Source organism: Leiobunum rupestre, chromosome 7 (genome assembly GCF_980474605.1).
Source record: "Leiobunum rupestre chromosome 7, qqLeiRupe1.1.hap1, whole genome shotgun sequence".
NCBI lineage: Eukaryota > Metazoa > Arthropoda > Arachnida > Opiliones > Sclerosomatidae > Leiobunum > Leiobunum rupestre.
In genome coordinates, this window is record NC_143390.1 from 23552950 (window position 1) to 23571973 (window position 19024).

General features: G+C 35.3%; 1 protein-coding gene across 3 annotated transcripts in view; it reads right to left on the reverse strand.

Annotated features, from left to right (window-relative positions):
- The window catches only part of Kdm3 (Lysine demethylase 3), a 175555-nt gene that overhangs the window by 114757 nt on the left and 41774 nt on the right, over positions 1–19024 (reverse strand). For all 3 annotated transcript variants that reach the window (XM_090154196.1, XM_090154197.1, XM_090154195.1), the window contains exon 2: positions 4352–4564. In XM_090154196.1, coding sequence (XP_090010322.1) covers positions 4352–4564 — 213 coding nt within the window. The remainder of the gene's footprint in view (positions 1–4351; positions 4565–19024) is intronic.

The following is a 19024-nucleotide window of genomic DNA, read 5'->3' on the forward strand; positions in this document are numbered from 1 at the left end:
TCAACGCCTACAAAAGGAAGGGGTCGATATCACGCGCAGATCGTGGCCGTTCATTTTATTCCCTCCTGCCAACAAAGAAGAAGTACCGACCTATACACGCCGCATTTAAATATTAAACCAGTCACCCCAGTCTCTTCTTCTGGGCCATTATCTTCCCCGATCCATTCCACCATTACCTCTCTGATACTTTAGGAAGAAGAGTGAAATGGAATAAAGCAGCGAGGGAACGGGGAACAGGGGGGGGGGGGATAGTACTGCCGGGCAAAGCGCAAAAGCATTAACGACCAAAACCAAAATATGGAGAAAAACCGCGTAATTCTAACTTTATTTGCCTTACTTCTTTCAAATTTATAGAGTAGACTTGGATTTTTCAAGTCAAATTATATTCTGGTACTAACCAATTTACAGGCCTAACTATATTTCAGAAATATCATTAAAAAAAATGCTTTTTACCACGTATATGTAGGACTATTTATGTCTCAAAACGCGGAAAAAAATGCGTCTTGTCTGACTTTTAAAGAAAATAAACACATGAATGCGTTTTTGGTTTGAAAATAATGCAAAAACCTAAAATAACGCGTTTTGCAACGAGTCATTTCTCTAAGAACAAAAATTTTAAATTCGAAAATTAGTTCAAAATTGAATTTACCGTATAAACTAAGGTGAAATAAAACCAAAATCTGTAAATCGAAAATTTGGTCGTTAATGCTTTTGTGCTTTTCACGACAGAGTATGTAAAACGATTTTGGTCCAAGATGGGAACGTGCCCAAGGTTTCACGAAAAAGATTCTACTCGGGGCGTGCGTGGAGAATCCAGAAGAAAGCTTCCAGTCCCGGGCGCGTTAACCCCTTTTACGGCCGCGCTCTCACAATTGAAACCAAATAAAAAGTACAAGACGAACCAGGGAGGGTTGAAAATAATATAAAGAATTTTTGATATCAAAGGGTGCGAGGCGAGGTATATAAAAAAACAACGAATGTATACGATATAAAAACGAAGCGAGGTTTAAGGCCGTACGAATGAATGCGCGGGTACTTTACCCATTGGCCGCTTTTAAGCTTAGTGTCGAGGGAACTGGTAATCGCCGGTACAATGGGTCACGTAATAGCGAAAGAGACCAAATGGGTCTTTTATTAAAAAAATAAAAGCGCGCGTTGCACGCTCAAGTTGCTCGAAGAAAGACAATGTTATCACGATTCAAAAGGAAGGAAGAGAAAGTTACGCACGATTTTCCGCGAGCCGCATCGCTACATCATCATTAAAACCGCTACCTTGCCAACAATTTAAACCGCCATTATAATTATATTCGGCTATACGGGGCTCGATCTCGTCTCCGTCTAGGGTATAATAGTCACCAACCAAACTTCGGTCAATGTCTATCAAAAAAAACGTTCTAAATGGAGAATCTTTCTGGTCAGCTTCGTGACTAGGGGTTTAGCGCGAGTTACCATCGTGTGTATAGATTATAGAGGTGCGCGTCTGTCTACCTGAGCTCGGGTTTTTGACGATTACTTGGCAAGACCCTCCCTGTTTCGTATACGCGACATTGCTATTGATTTTCCGTGCCGTAAATTGCGATAATTTGTCATCACAGGGTTGCCATCAAATTTTCAAATTCCCTGACCATTTTTAAGAGATTTTCCCTGACTTTTTATTTTATATTTTACTTTTATCAGAAGATAATAAATTAAAATGGACTTATATTTCAATAAAAAGGTTATTGCCATATGTCATAGATCTAGAGTAAAATGTCCTAGAAAAAGTGTCAAGATTAAATTGAATTCCCTGACCTTTACCTGAATTTTTACAAATTCTTAAAATTCCCTGACCTTTCCCTGAATTTTTACAAATTTTTAAAACTCCCTGACCTTTACCAGAATTTTTACAAATTCTTAAAATTCCCTGACCTTTCCCTGAATTTTTGTGTTGTACCCCGTTTTACCCAATTATCTTAAGATATGCTAGATAGCCTAAAATACCTTCGTAATGCATGGTGGCCAAAAGAGGCTTAATGATCGAGGAACAGATTTTTCTGAAGATATCGAGTTAAATTTGGTTATCAATGAATTCATTGACGGGTGAGATATTAGAAATTTTTTCCAATATTAGAGCTACACATTTTTTCGCTTAAGTTTTTAAGTACATATAGTTGTGAATAAAAAATAATGGCTTGGGCCTCTAAAGGAAGGAAGGAGGGGGGGGGATAACAATCATTGGACATTAGAAGACTCCAAAGTGTCTCGATAATTTAACTCATTGGCAGGTTTCGTCCTACGTTGAAATCCTTGAGAAAAACCCAGCTCGTATAACTTTCCAGCCATCTGTCTGAACTACGCGTCCGTAATTGCCTAGCTATAATTTATACGGGTGGCAACTAATATTTAAAATCGCTTAGATTAGATATTTCAAATGATCGCGAAACTTTCGGCACTTATTTCAAATGACTTGAGTTTCAAAATAGATATTGTAAACTATTTCAAACTATGTTTATAATTTGAAAATGGCTAAGAGGAATCAGTTTTGGAACAAGTAACTTGGCAACTTCTTTAATATCACGATGACAGAACTACTTAAAGAGTTTTAACTTTCACGTGACCTTGACTTCGGATAGATAACTAAATGAGTTTTATATCTGCCAATAAACTATCGAAACATTATTCAGGATTGCCACAGTTTTTTCACATTTAAATTCCCTGACTTTTAAAAAAAGGTTTCCTAATTGCAACCGAAATTAGATTCCTTGACATTTCCCTAATTTTGAGATTAATTTTTAAACTTCCTTGACTTTTTCCTGATTTTTAGACCCATATTAAAGTTCCTTGACTTTTCCCTGATTTTTAGATCCATATTAAAATTCCCTGACTTTTCCCTCATTTTTAGACCAATATTAAAATTCCATGACCTTTTCCCTGATTTTTAGACCCTTATTAAAATTCCCTGACCCTTTGCCTGATTTTTAGACCCTTATTAAAGTTCCCTGACCTTTTGCCTGATTTTTAGACCCTTATTAAAATTCCCTGACCTTTTGCCTGATTTTTAGACCCTTATTAAAGTTCCCTGACCTTTTCCCTGATTTATAGACCCTTATTAAAATTCCCTGACTTTTCCAGGTACCGCGGCAATCCTGTTATTTGAATATTTCAATTACATCCCCTATTATGTAAACGTGTACATTTACAAAATTAAATTCAACAATTTACATTTCAATTTAATCGAAGTACAATAATTTCATCAAATAGCTTTTTGAATATAATATTTTAAGAAAATGGCACGTGATCTGGAGTTTATTTAAAAACGTGTCAACCACTGGGGAATTTATAGAATAATTGCAAAGACTCTTTTTATTTATGACACAGATTGACGCAATTGAGTAGTTGATTTCAAACCGAGCGTATAAATAAAGATAACAAATTACTCGTCCGTACATATACACCATTCAACTTGTTCTCTATTTCCGTATCGAAAAACAAGACCGTTTCAAGGACACCCCGAATTCCTCAATCATATAAACGAATCGAAGGAATTTTTACGCCAACAATTCGGGCCTTGCCAAGTATCGCTACTCAAATGAGGAAATATTCCGTATAATTGAATAAACATCATTACGCAACAACCAAATATAAACACTAGGATCTTATCCAAAGACAATAATTAACTAATAAACGACAGTGGCGGCGTCAGGGGATGGGCAAGGTACGCTATGAGGCCCCAAAACGTAGGGGCCCAAAATATTTAAATTAACGATTGGAGGTTAATTTTAAATTCATTAAAATTTATATATTATAGGTAGCGTAGAATATACTTTGCTAGAGTTATGAAGTATAAAGTGGCCCTAAAAATCCTTCAAAGGGGGCCCCAAATTTCTAAGGGCCTCCCAAAACCAATAAAGGCTCCGTAAAATCCTAAGGGGCCCCAGAATAAAAATAAGGGCCCATAAAATCCTTCAAAGGCGCCCCCAAAAATAAAAATAATGGGCCCCTAAAATCCTTCAAAGGGGCATCCAAAAATTAAAATTTAGTTCCCCGTAAAATCCTTCTAAGGGACCCCTAAAATCCTTCTAAGGGGCCCCAAAAATTAAAATTAAGTTCCCCGTAAAATCCTTCTAAGGGGCCCCAAAATTTAAAATTAAGTTCCCCGTAAAATCCTTCTAAGGGGCCCCAAAAATTAAAATTAAGTTCCCCGTAAAATACTTCTAAGGGACCCCTAATATCCTTCAAAGGGGGGCAAAAAAATAAGGGCCCCTTAAATTTTTTCTAAAGGGCCCCAAACATGAAAAATAAGGCCTACTTGGGCCTACCTCACCCAAAACTCCTAGCGCCGCCACCGATTAACGAGACGAATGTGACTTACGAGAGCGGGCCAGTAAAGGCCTTTGGAAAAGGCCTGCGACGACTTATTGGAAGTTTGTCCTCCTGCCGAGAGAGCGGCGAGCGAAGGCGGCTCCTGTTTCCTCAGCGTCCAGACGAGTGTGTTCTCGACCAAGAAGACGCGGAAGGCGCCCTCCTCGTACACGCGAATCCACTCCCGGTGCTTCCACTCGGCGTCGTCAAACTCCACCAACACCTGAACGGAACAAAAATAGACTCAGTGACAACGTACTAAAAACAACCGTTTATTCCCATTCGACCGAAAGAATTTTAAAATGTAGCCCAATTGGCGGGGTGATTTGGTATTTTATTTATAAGGTATGTACTGTCGAAGATCCATGTTTAGGTTAGGTTAGGTTAGGTTAGAGTTGGTTAAGTTTACTATTTCAGTTTTGGTTCAGTTACTTTTCTTGACTAGGTGAAGATAAAAATATAATTCATGATCATTCCATTTTATTTTCAAATAAATGCATAGTACAAAGCCAATTTATATAGCAGCGTTCGGTCGAATGGGACACATAAAAACCGCACGTTTCGGCGGAATTCGGTCGAATGGGACTAAAGCAAAACAACAGCGGCTATCGCGTTTTTGTTTGCGGAGCGAAATTCGGGAATATTGGGTTCAATTTTACCGTAAGTCTAAATATTGTTCCATAAGTTTGTCACTTTGGGGAATATTTTACCGAGAGCTAGTAACGGAGTGACGTCATCGCAAGAAGAAAATCTCTCCCTAGCATTGTCAAGCAGGGTTCGTACGAAAATATCTGATCTAACATCCCTGACTTTTCCAGGTTATCCCTGACCAATTTTTGCCAATATTCCTGACCTTTTTGGTTATATTTTAGGACATTTTTTTTATTTTTTTAGGTAAAAAATTCTTTGTTTACGTGTGGTTTGGTTGACTAACTAAAATCCCTGACTTATCCCTCCATTTTACAGATCCCTGACTTATCCAGGTTTTCCAGGATATCCAGGTTCTGTAAGAACCCTGTCAAGGCTACGTGTGACGGCGACGAAGCCCGTAATGCAGTCTGTCTTGGGAATAGCTCTCAGTAAAACTTTTGCGTGTGAAGATAATTCATTGATTTCATCAGTGGTGGGGGCCTTTTGTTGGTGAGGCCTATAGGCCTGTGCCTAGTCGGCCTAGTCTTTAATCCCGCACTGGTAACAATATTATACACTTATGGTTTTACTGTACGATTATTTGCGTTTCCGGTTTGGACGTCATGATGTCCATCAGAAGAGATGGTTTTCTGCTGGCGGGACGTCACACGCGTTGTTAGTAGATTTCGCCGCCATGTTATAAAACACCGGTGACTGAAATATAAAACTGTGACAACACAACCTCATAAAACCAAAATTAAGCTAACGCCGATTTCCAACTGATTTTCGTTACTGAACGTACCCCTTGAAAGATTAGCAGAAAGCCTAGAGCAAAATTTTCGTGTTGATTTGTGGTTTTTAAGACTAATTTCGAGATATAACTATTATTCGCCGAGATTGGGGATTTTCCAGTTGATTTCAAGATTTCTAAAATCATTTTTATCTAGTGTACGGGATTTGTACGAAATTTGGACCCCTCCTTAACCAACATAGGGGCCCCAGAGGTTCTATACTTCCTATAAAATCCTAATTTTCAGAATTATCCTATAACATCCTATATTTTAAGCAAAATCCCCAAAAATCCTATAATTTAAGCTATGGGATAAATTCCTATACATTGTCATTTTAGTCTATACTTTTGTTATTATAATATACTAGTATATACTAGTATATTTTGTGATAAAATGCTTAAATAGTTTATTTTTTAAGTGAAAATCAAAAATTAATTTCACTAAATATAGATTTTGTTTTTAAATGCGTAAAGTTAGTAAATGAAATACCATATATAGTCCTATAAAATCCTATAATTTTAAAAAATAGTCCTATGAAGTCCTATATTTTTAGAAATATAATCCAATTATTCAGCCACCCCAGGCAAATCAAACCACGCGTCATCCGGCTTGCATAGCTCCCCATCAAATTATTCCTATTAAATTTTTAATTAAGTCGGATAATTTGGGCGCTCACTAAATAATTGATAAACCAAAATATATCTTCGATGATCAAACGCGTAGGATATTTACACAAAGCCCCCTCCATTCGTAGTTATATTAAATATTCAGAATTTTAAAACTGTAACTGCGTGGATGTTTATAATAGAATTTATGCAATTAAAACAGAAACGAAATTTAATATTTACATATAAATAATGTAGCTTCTGGGTTGTCAAGCTTGCATTATATTTCGAAAGAGCAATTTAAATTTAGTCAAACAGTTTTGAAGGGACGTTATTTTTATTTTTAAAATTACGAATACTTTTAAAAATAAATTACTAATTAAGTTTAGAAATATTTAACGCTGTTAAGGGATGTTTCTATATAAATATTGAAAACACCGTTTTTTTATCTAACCAAAAAATTGCGATCGAAAATGACGATTTGCGACAGTAGCCGCCGAGAACGGGCCCGGGCCTCGGGAAAATATAAGTTCCGGGCCCCAAGAGGGGCGTTATTACCGGAGATAGCTATACCTTTTTGGAAAGAAACTTAAAGATCTAGGTTTTCTTCTAACCGTCACCCTTTAAATTTACTTTCCTTCCAAACAAACACCCAGGTGGTAGGCCAACGTGTTCCGCTGTTTTTTCCAACACGGGTCCCGCCAATTTATACCGGCTTCCCCCTCTCTTGTCGACATTAATAGAGTTTAAGTCACCCTGAAAAACGTATAGCTATACGTCAAAACTCCCACAAGTTTCACGTACAAGTTATTTAGCGCTGACTTAAAGGGAATATAACCTCAGGTATTTGGTGTGGAACACCAACGTTTGCAAATCTAGCCGCTCTTGCCTTTGGCTTTAAAAATGTTTGGCGCCACTATACAGGGAAATTTGAAAAATTTAAGGGGTCTTCCTTAAAGATTGCTTTGCAGGTTATATTCCCTTTAACCTAAACATAAATATTTATGGACGAATACAAAATAAAAGAATAAAAATATAACACCGTTAAACCCAAAACTAAAGTTCAAATCAAGATAAAACAAACTAAAAAAAATAACCCAACATAAAAAAAAATAATAATTTAAAAATAAACCCCGAAGGACATTCAATTTTTGTATTTTCAATCAAAGGTAACGTGGGGGGGGGGGGGGAGGGAAGCCATGCAATCCCAATTTTCTATTGCCACAAAAAATAAATTCATCGCGAGATTACAGTTGTGAGTTTTTGTGACCTTATTTTTTTATTTCTATTTCGTAGCGCGGCCGAAAAAGAAATAAGAAAAAACGTTTACAAAATATTCTTTCATCATAGCGTATTTTTTTTTGTTTCCAGCGGCGAATTTTGTTCTTTCCCGCAACAAGAAGGGAAAAAAATCGAGTGAAAAGCCCGTAGGCAGTCCCTGATTACTGCTATTCCATCGCTCAAACTTACAATCATAATAAGCGGGTTGATTCTCCCATCATCCGACGCGGGGAGGGGGTCGCGATGCTAGCGGGATTTAAGAAGAGGGATGAGGAGAGACACCTGACGGCGAAGGGGAAAGGGGGTCGTTGTCTAGAGGCGCAGACTTTCCCCTTCCCCCGCGGTGGACGCCGCCGTCAGGTGAGTTCCAATCTCGGTCGCGGCGAAAATCGAGCGTGATTAACGGCCCGAGAAACGCATTAAAACCGTGCGGGTCGTGAGAGTTTCGGGGAAGCGGGCTTGTTGTCTCGACCAGCGATGCCCGAGGAATCGAAAGCGAGGCAGAAGAGAGGAAGACCGAAACGACCTATACTCAATCGCGATCGTTACGGAACGATCGTACAGAGGGCGCCACAGTGCTACGTTGCGTGCCATTAGCCCGCCGCGTGGTGTAAACATTTTTCTCCCGTGGAAACTTTTATCAAATGCCTCATTAATTTATGGCGACGGAGAGAAGAGACACTTTGATATTATTTTTCGTTCTAATTTCGAGCGCAGGAAGGCGATGGGACATAAAAAGAGACTAGCCCCTCCCCCCCCCCCCTCTTGCAAAGTACCCCGACAATAAAATGTCCCAATAAAAGATTATACGGAAAAGACTATCCTCCATGTTTCAAACAAATGTCACGACCAAAAATGTATTCCTCGCTTTTTCGATGGAGAAATGACCTTGATACAGTATTGCCAGACGTATACAATAATTATCGTATACTGAGATAATTTCGAAGTACACTATTTTCGATAATTGCCACATAATTTTCAGATTTAAATTCCCTGACCATTTCAAGGCCAAAATTTTAATTTTATATTTTACTATTATCAAAAGTTGATAAATTTAAAATAGACTTATGTGTCAGTAGAAACTTTAGAAAGGTTATTGCAATGTTGAAAAAATTAGCCAAACTTTCAAGGAAATAAATGATAATAGGAATACCTCTACTTGGAATGACTATCCTGGCGTATCGCGTCTGGTAAGATCACTCTGACGGCTTTGGCCCCGCCTACGAGAGAAAAAATCCCCTCTGCGCGCGCTCTCCTCTCACGTTGTTGTTTGTTAAGTTAACATAGTGACGTCAAGAAAACCGTAAGCTACATCGAGACGGAAATCTGACGCGATAAGCATTCCAAGTAGAAGTATGGATTCCTGATGATAATCATAGATCTAGAGTAAAATTACCTTCAAAAAGTGTCAATTAGAGGTCGGCAGTCGATTAATTTTTATCCATGAATAAAATAAGCTCGGCTATATTTAAATAATATTTATTTAAATAACCAATAGTTGAATAAAAATTGTAAAATGTTTAAATAATCGAAAGTGAATAAGCCTATTATTTAAATAAAACAAACAATTATTTAAATAAATACCACTTTTATTCAAATAAATGCTTGGTTGCGTAAAAAACCTAATTAAATAAGTTAAAATGATATTCTTTTGACAAACACTTTAAATAAATCGGAAAATTTGTGGATAAAAATTAATCGACTGCCGACCTCTAGTGTCAATATAAAATTAAATTCCCCGACGTTTTACAAATTCTTAAAATTTAATTACCAGACTTTTTCCTGATGTGTGGCAACCCTGCGTACGGTTATTTACGATAAAATTTTAATTTGTCATAAAACCCACTAAAACTGCAACTTGTTAATTAGTTTTTGGTTTTAGTCAAAGATGTTTCCAATAGATTAAACTTGATTTAAGCGTTATGCAACTTAATATCAATATTCCCCACAAAATTCAGATTTACCACCAATTTCCAGGCGTTCGGCACTTTTATTCGAAATCGATACTTTTCATGGCCATGGTACGATATTTTTATTTTCATTATCTGGCACCGTTGCCTTGAAATTTTGGTAGCGCAGTGCCAAGTACAATAATCAGCAATTTAATTTCATACAAATTCTAGCGAATTAACAGCGCCTTGTCTTGGTGGACAAATTCACGAATAATTACAAGTTGAACGATAAATTTCCAAGAATCCATTATAAAATGAAGTCCGGTTTTCTTTTAAGCCAAACGCACCCATTCTCGTCAGACAATAGCGCCTCAAAAAACATTATAAATGCCGGTGGTTCGATTATCATAAGGAAGTTAATAAAACTTAATCACGCATTGACGCGGTGTAACAAATAAAAAAAGTAAGTGAAGAAACAGCTGGTGTACGCGTGAAAGCCTTTGCCTAATCAAGAATTTATCGCAAATAACCTTTAGTTCGAGCGTGGTATTCAGCCTGACGAGCAGTTCCGTATGAAGAAAACCGATCAACAAAAGCCAGCTACAAATAGAATTTTCTAATTTAGACTTTTTGGCAGCTAGGAGCAACAAACACAACACCCCACACAAGGAGAACGCAACCCGTCAAAAGTCGTGGATTTTCTTGCGTACATTTTTCATTGGCTAGACGCTTTAGCGCCTGCTGCCGTCGGAAGGGGGGGGAGAAATTCCGAAATTGTCTTCCTCCCCGCCCGTAAAACGTTCAGCATAAAGGCTCGTGACGCTCGTCCAATGAAATTCGTACACAACCCTTCGTTAGCGTGTTTAAAGGCTAGCTGCGTTCTCCTTGTGTTTGTTGCTCCTAGTTGGCAGTGACTTCGATAGCGACTCAACGCGGGTGTAAGATAACGAAAAAGGTTTAAAACTATATATTGGTTTTTCCAATCGGCAAAACTTTCAAATTAGTCAAATTAGCTAACGAGCGAAATACCCCGATATAACAAATCCAATAGAATATACACGCTACTGAGATAGCGCGGCCACAGACGCTTGACTGAGTTGGGACAAACATTTCGGGACCAAATATCGAGCGACAATTTTAAAGAATGAAATTTGTTGGGAGGGAGAATCCGACTGAATTCACTCGACCAAAATTTATATTCCAACCTTCATTAATTTAGCAAGATTATAATAGAATAAGGAGGGTACCAAATATCTCGTAATCACGGCCCTCTCAAATTAATGCATCCCGCGAACCCTATTTAGATAAGTAGGTCTATGAAGATTAAACACGATGTTGAAACCATATTTTTTTTAAACTTTCCCCTTTCCATAAAAACTTGTAGAGGTTAACGGTAATACTTTAGGTCTTTTCAAAAAAAAAACATAACGTCCGATTTTAGACCTTGGGTTCCATAACTTTTTATCTCGGGTTTGTATATTGCTTCGATTTTTTTGTTTATTTTTTTGTTTATTGTTACTTGAATTTTTAAGTTAAACATTAATTTAGAATTGAAGGTCTAAAAGTCTCTTTCGACATGGCCTTCCCAAACACATGTATTCGATATTGCTGCAATATTAAGTTAAACATTAATTTAGAATTGAAGGTCTAAAAGTCTCTTTCGACTTGGCCTCCCCAAACACATGTATTCGATATTGCTGCAATAAATACATATTATTATTATTATTATTATTAGTATTAGTAAGTGTAGGGAGCTATTGTCTCACGTGACATTTAGGGCATGCCACCACCCTCCAACGCAATGTAACTCGGCCACCTGATTTAAAATGGCATTAAAAGTCGCTAGATGACTTGGTCCTAGGGTGGTGTCTAGCTGATTATTATTATTATTAAAGAACTCCATTTGATCGTCGCTGCAAAGTGCTACTTTTAAATTTAAAAACTCCCATATAATGTAAGCCATTTTATACAATTTACAAGCAATGAGATTTTCGCATCAAAGCTAGTAACAGCAATTGGAGATAGAGAGTATAACGAAATATACTTTCAATGAGTATAAGACTAAGTTTTCGGCACTTGTTTTGGTAAACGAATTACGAAGAGGCATTAGAAGAAGTCTGACAAAAGTTACTACTTTAATCCTCGTTAATATTATTATTCAAACTACGAAGACGTTTCTCGGATAATAAAATAAAACTGAAGAAGGAATGGGGGCTAAAAATAAGTGTCCCCCCCGCGCAGTTCCACGCGGAGAAGCGAGCGAGTCAGGGGCTTAGACCCAGAATCATTACTGATCCCGTATTTTGGTCTTTTGAGGATCTAAAACCAATGTTTTTTTGCGCGCTGTAAGCTTAATAAAAGTTCCTCGAAACGAAATTACGAATTCCAAATTGAATAAGAAAAAACCCCGAAAACATAGCGAAGGAAATGAGAAAAACTGTTCAAATTATAAGAGGATAAACTTCATTTTTTTTTGCAGTTTTTATTTTGTAGTCGGAAAAATTCAAAATAAAATATATACGTATTTAGGGTTGAAACAGTTTTTTCACAATCAAATTCCCTGACTTTTCCAGGAATTCCAGGTTTTCCAGATACCGTGGCAACCCTGTGTATTATAAAACGCGCCGCCTTAGTCAGTTGTAAGTAAAAAATGGTATAAACAGGGTAACCAGACTTCCAATATTTTTAATGCCTTCCTTTATTTTCACCTATTTTCCTATAATTACACGGTCTTTTGAAAATGAAAGAACTTTTCTGTACGTATAATGAAACATCTAGCGTAAACACTTCCACTTTCGAACCAAATCTGGAAATGTACGCGCTTTGAAAATCCGCTAAGTGATCCAATAATGCAAGAAAGCAGTGTACAAAATACTATCAATATTCTAGGTGATTCGAATCAAACTATACCTTATTATTTTTCCTATATTTAGCCTATTTAGTTTCATATATTTTTCCTATAATTCACCTATTTAGTCTCATAAATTTTTCCTATAATTCACCTATTTAGTTTCATATATTTTTCCTATAATTCACCTATTTAATTTCCCATATTTTCCTATAATTCGCCTATTTAGTTTCGTTTATTTTCCTATAATTCGCCTATTTAGTTTCCTATATTTTCCTATAATTCGCCTATTTAGTTTCCTATATTTTCCTATAATTCGCCTATTTAGTTTCCTATATTTTCCTATAATTCACTTAGTTTCCTATATTTTCCTATAATTCGCCTATTTAGTTTCGTTTATTTTCCTTTAATTCGCCTATTTAGTTTCCCATATTTTGCTATAATTCACCTATTTAGTTTCCCATATTTTGCTATAATTCACCTATTTAGTTTCCTATATTTTGCTATAATTCACCTATTTAGTTTCCCATATTTTCCTATAATTCGCCCCTAAAATTCCTATTTTTCCTATAAAATTTTGAAGGCTTTACCGCGGTCACCTTGTATAAAATAAAGCTCTCTCCAAAAAACGGCGTACGTCAAATAACTTTTGACTGCCTGTAAACACCGTAACGCTGATTTACTACAAATAAAAGTTTTCGGAAGACAAATATCGAATGTCTGAGAAAAAAATGATCGAATGTCTGGGAATAAGATTTTGCTCTCCCGTCGTTGATTGTATACTGAAAAGATTTATGAACGTTGCTTTTGATATAAAAATATTATTCCAGTCTGATATAATTTTTAACAAAAATGTATTCTAAATGACGTATCGACTATGCAAATTGAACGCGTCTGCAGCTAGAAATCGATAAATTTGTCGTTAATATAAATTATTCTCGTTGTTCGTTCCCTCACCAAAAAAACCTGGGAACTGTATAAAAGATTAATGTTTAGAACAACACTGAAGTCTAGAGAAGGATTTTATTACACTATTTCGTCCGCGTTTCGAGTGAGCGAAAATAACAAACGGGGGCGCCATTGGAGTAACCCAAATTAAGAAAGTAGCCAAAATGAAACGTTGCTAGTGAAAAAGGATCAAACAAAGGCACCGCGATAAAATATTGAACAGCTGTTTCTGAAACGAAATTCTTTCGCAGCTTGACAGCCGTTATTATGGCGAGATACTAGAACGGCAAACAAAATGAGTTGATATTTATTATCGGAAAATCTGAGATGCAAAGGCGAATTTTAGTTTGCTCTAAACTTCACGGACGATTACGCGACGAGGAAATAATTTATACCTATATATTTCTGGTAAAAGTGTTACAAAATATATTTTTAGAAAAAGGCTTAGTACCTATTGACATAAGCCAACATTTTTTGTTAAATATTGTTGAAGAACGGTCGGCTAAGCTACAAAAATTTAAATCGACTATTTTCGAATACGCTTAACCAGGGTGGTTGATTTTTTAGTTTTTTTTTTAAGGTTTTATGCCTGTTTTTCTTGAAGAATTCACGAATAATTTGAGTGCAGCGGTAGTGTAAAGTAAAATTTAAATTGATCTTAATAAATTTACATAAGAAAAATTTTATTTCATCGAGTTTGCTCTAAATTGACATTGATTTAAATTTAATGTATTTATGAAAATGTAGCAATGTAACATTATTTGTAATTATAAGATAAAAATTTCGAAATAATACGATAATTATAGGACTTAATTAGCAATTTAAAGGAGTTTTATAGGGTTGGAAATTATAAATTCGCAAGTTTTATAGCGCGTATTTAAAAGTAGTCGTAACAATGCCAGACAGAAAATAATATTCCCAATGTTTTCGTATCTGTCTTTTCGTGAGTGTCGAGGAAAAAAGTTTTATCAGTTGTGTTTTAAACAAATATCGGTAACACCGGAAAAAAATTAAATTATAGGATTATATAGGACCATTTCAGTATTATAGTAAAATATAGGATTTTATAAGACCATTTTAGAATTATAGTAAAATATAGGATTTTATAAGACCATTTCCGAATTATAGTAAAATATAGGATTTTATAAGACCATTTTAGAATTATAGTAAAATATAGTATTTTATAAGACCATTTCAGAAATATAGGAACATATTGGAATAATATGACTTATATGACCATTTCAGAATTATAGTAAAATATAGGATTTTATAAGACCATTTCAGAATTATAGTAAAATATAGGATTTTATAAGACCATTTCAGAATTATATGAATATAGGATTTTATATACCCATTTCAGAATTATATGAATATAGCACTTTATAAGACAATTTCAGAATTATATGAATATAGCACTTTATAAGACAATTTCAGAATTATATGAATATAGCACTTTATAAGACAATTTCAAAATTATATGAATATAGCACTTTATAAGACAATTTCAGAATTATATGAATATAGCACTTTATAAGACAATTTCAGAATTATATGAATATAGCACTTTATAAGACCATTTCAGAATTATATGAATATAGCACTTTATAAGACCATTTCAGAATTATATGAATATAGCACTTTATAAGACAATTTCAGACTTAAAGGAACAAATTTAAATTATAGGAATATATACGACCATTTCTGTATTATAGAAAAATATAGGTAGCCCCGAAATCTCAGCAACTTTTCTCGGAGCTGTGTTTTACGGTAAAAACCAGCGCGTATTCAGCAAAGTTTGGCAAAAATGTTGGCTGGTGTGAATAGGCAAAATAACTTACAAGCAAAATGAGCGTTACCTTCCAACTAAGGCTTCAAAGCCAGCTGGTTTCCACCAAAAAAAAAATCGAATATAAATCAAATACACCCGAAAAACATACCCCTAAAAATGACACCCCAATACGTAATCTCCATCCTGTCTCGATTTCTCGGAAAACGTTTCAATGTCAAACGTAATTCGTAGTCCCATTTTTCAATTAAAAGTTTAATTACAAAATATTTCTTCGACGGTTTCGAAATACGTCCAACTCTTTCGGGCGTAGCGACAGGCCTTGAAGCGATACATTCAACTGCGTATATAAAGATCTAGTTGAAGTGGGCGTCGGAAATATGACTACGGGGGATATCAGTGAGAGAGCGACCCCTATACGACGCGATTCGAACCAATATATTCCAAACGAAAGAAGCTAAGCTGATCAAAACCATCTGTTCATTTGGAAAAGTCCTTCGGGGAAATCGAGAAATATTCTCGAAAATTGCTCCATTTTTTCCGAATTTAGACTGCATAAACCGCTAGTGGAAAATATTTCGAAAATAAATTTTATAAATCATAAGTTATTGCATTCGCGAACATTTTATACGGAAAATATTTCGGCGTCGCGTTGGGAGTTCGAGAATTTGCTATTTTTCACGTTTTGTTTCGATTCGAAAGAAAAAATTATATTGAACGACTTATGATTCCGGATTCATCTCTTCAAAATAAAACATAAAAAAACGAACAGTTTATACGGTAGGGAATATTTCGATATTCAACAAGTAAAAAATCGTCGTATTGAAAGTTACGCAAATAAGGTTTAAATTTTCCCCACCACAGTTGAAAATAATTGGGAGGGTTAAATTTGGTTACAATAATTACGAAGAATGTTATCCATTGAAAATTGTTTAAAATATTTTAAAAAGAACTGCTACTGCATGGAGTTATTTAAAAACATAATTAATTTAATTATAAATTATTATTTAAATTATGTTTTTAAATAACTCCATGCAGTAGCAGTTCTTTTTAAATATTTTTAACAATTTTCAATAAGTTCACCATGGAACAGAAATTAAATATTTATAATGTTATCCATTCTTAGAAGTCACTGAATTTCACTTATATAATAATAATAATTGGGCCATTAAATTATTAAGTACGAATAGCATCAAGAAGCACCGTTCAAGGACACCCAAGCGAGTCTCAAAACAACTGGAGAGTGCACGAGGAAAATTAGTTCACCCCTAAAAAGCTTGGCAACTTAATTACGGGATTGTTATAAAAAGAAAGAAACTGGTCGATGGTTCGAAAGATCCCTTTTGGGATGGGCCACGTTAGCTCGAACGGAAAGTCGAAATATTTCTTCTTTTACTCTCTGCTTGAGAAGCCCTGAGGAACGCGGATGTTCAAGGCCAACCATCGACAGCAACGGACCAAATGTGCCCATAAAAACCTCTCCTCTCGCGTATATACATAAAAAATATACACGAACCTCTTCTGGTATTAAATAAAAAAGTGAAATCCTACAGAGGATGGCGTGATAAGAAACGCTTTTCTGTGGAAAGCGATAGTCTACATTGGACGCCACGCTCCCATAATGATCGATGCCGTCCAGGGCGCTATCGGCTACTCTCAGCATCCCCTCAAGGACGGCGCAGTTTTATAAGCGTGGATAGCCCCGAGATATATATTCCTGAAGGGATGATTATTAGATGTCCTCTTTTTTGTATCGCCGGAGATCCATAAAGAAGAAAATGGCTCTTTAAAGACCTTTCTATCTCGCTGATGTAATTGCTTTCGTGATTAATAGAGGTCTTGACTCGATAAAAAAGAAACGCTTTCATATCTACCGCTATTAAGAAATCGGTTAAGCATGCGCAATTACCAATTGCTATTTCAGATACTGATATAGTGACTATAGTGTAGAGAGCTGTTGGCTCGCGTGGCATGAAGGGCTTGCCACCACCCTCTTACGCGTTGTAACCCGGTCACCTTTTTTATAGCTGGTTTCTTGGGTATTAGCCTCGCTGATTATTATTATATTATATTATATAATAGGATTATATTTCTAAAAATATAGGATTTTATACGACTATTTTTTTAAATTATAGGATTTTTTCGACTTTTTTTGAAATTATAGGATTTTTAGACTATTGTTTTCGAAATTATAGGATTTTATACTATTTTTTTCGAAATTATAGGATTTTATACGAATATTTTTTGAAATTATAGGATTTTATACGAATATTGTTTTCGAAATTATAGGATTTTATACGACTATTGCTTTCGAAATTATAGGATTTTCGACTATTTTTTGAAATTATAGGATTTTACGACTTTTGAAATTATAGGATTTTTACGACCTTTTAGAAATTATAGGATTTTTCGACTATTTTTTGAAATTATAGGATTTTTTACGACTATTGTTTTCGAAATTATAGGATTTTTTACGACTATTTGTTTCGAAATTATAGGACTTTATATGCTATTTCATTTACTAACTTTATGCATTTAAAAACAAATCGATATTTAGAGAAATAAATCTTTGATTTTCACTTAAAAAATAGAAACTATTTAACCATTTTATCACAAAAGAATACTAGTAGTTAACCATGTTAACAATAACAGAAGTATAGACTAGAATGACTTTGTATTGGAATTAATCCTATCGCTAAATCTAGCAATTTCACCGAGTGGCGGAATTTGAAACTATAGGATTTATAAGAGTTATAGGACCTCTCAAAATATAAAAATTACAGGATTTTATAGGACTTTTTGGGGATTTTTCTAAAAGGAAATTTTTTAAAATATAGGATTTTATAGGAATTATAGGACCTCTGGGGCCCTGTATTGGTTAGTGGTGAGGACAGTAATGTAAAATACGCTATGGGTAAACAGTGACGTTTCAGACCATACAAAAATATAATTTTAGGCTATTCTTATAAGAGCGCAGTTTCGGTCATAATGAAATGACAGCACTTGAAAATACTGGTAGTTTAATTAAATTTCCATGTAAATAAAACTGTCTTAGTTGTCTTAGAAAAGCGACGTGTGTAAACATTGTCTCCATAAATTCGAGAACAATAGGAGAAAGATCTGTCCCTACACAATTTACAGCGAAGCGACGTTTTAAAACATTTCAAGGTCAAAAGCGCTTCCCAGTTGGTGAAAATAGCGTTGAAAGATATTTTCTACTTCCAAGAAGCCAATAAATTATAAGGCGAGTAACGGCATTTAGAGAGAAAACATAATCCCACAATGGCCCGTAAAATATACGCATCCCCCCCTTCCAAAAAAACCACAAGTACCTCCATCTTTTGAAATTCTCTTTTAAGAAGAGAGCCGAGTATAATATGAAGGTCATCAGGGTGGGTCAGAGTGAAAATGTGGGCGGAAACCGGAGGGAGGGAGGCTGAAAATTACGAAATCCGTCTGTAAGGGGCCCGACCAAAAAAATAGAACCAGCCGGTATTTCCACTACGCCTTCTCTAGCGGCGTCCGTTATAGCCGATGCGAAAAGAAGATAAAAATTATAAAACGCAAAATACGTGTCACGATTTTAAATTTTTTTTATTTTATCTCCTTTTAAACAGATCTCTTTTGAATAAATTGAAAGGTGGCCGCTAGAAATCCCATCTACGAAAGCCCTAAAACCGAGGCCTTATAAGCAGGCTCTATAAATCGGAGGCCTACCTCAGTAATTTCAAATGAAAAAAAACAAGCGTATAGTTTACAGAAAGTTTCCAAAATAAAGATAAGGTGGAAAGTTTCACGAAGAGAACCAAAAATGTAAACAATCAATTTCGTTACGAAAATTGCGAACTTAATTAAAATGGTTACTATAATAACTATAATACTACTATTATTATAAACGGGCA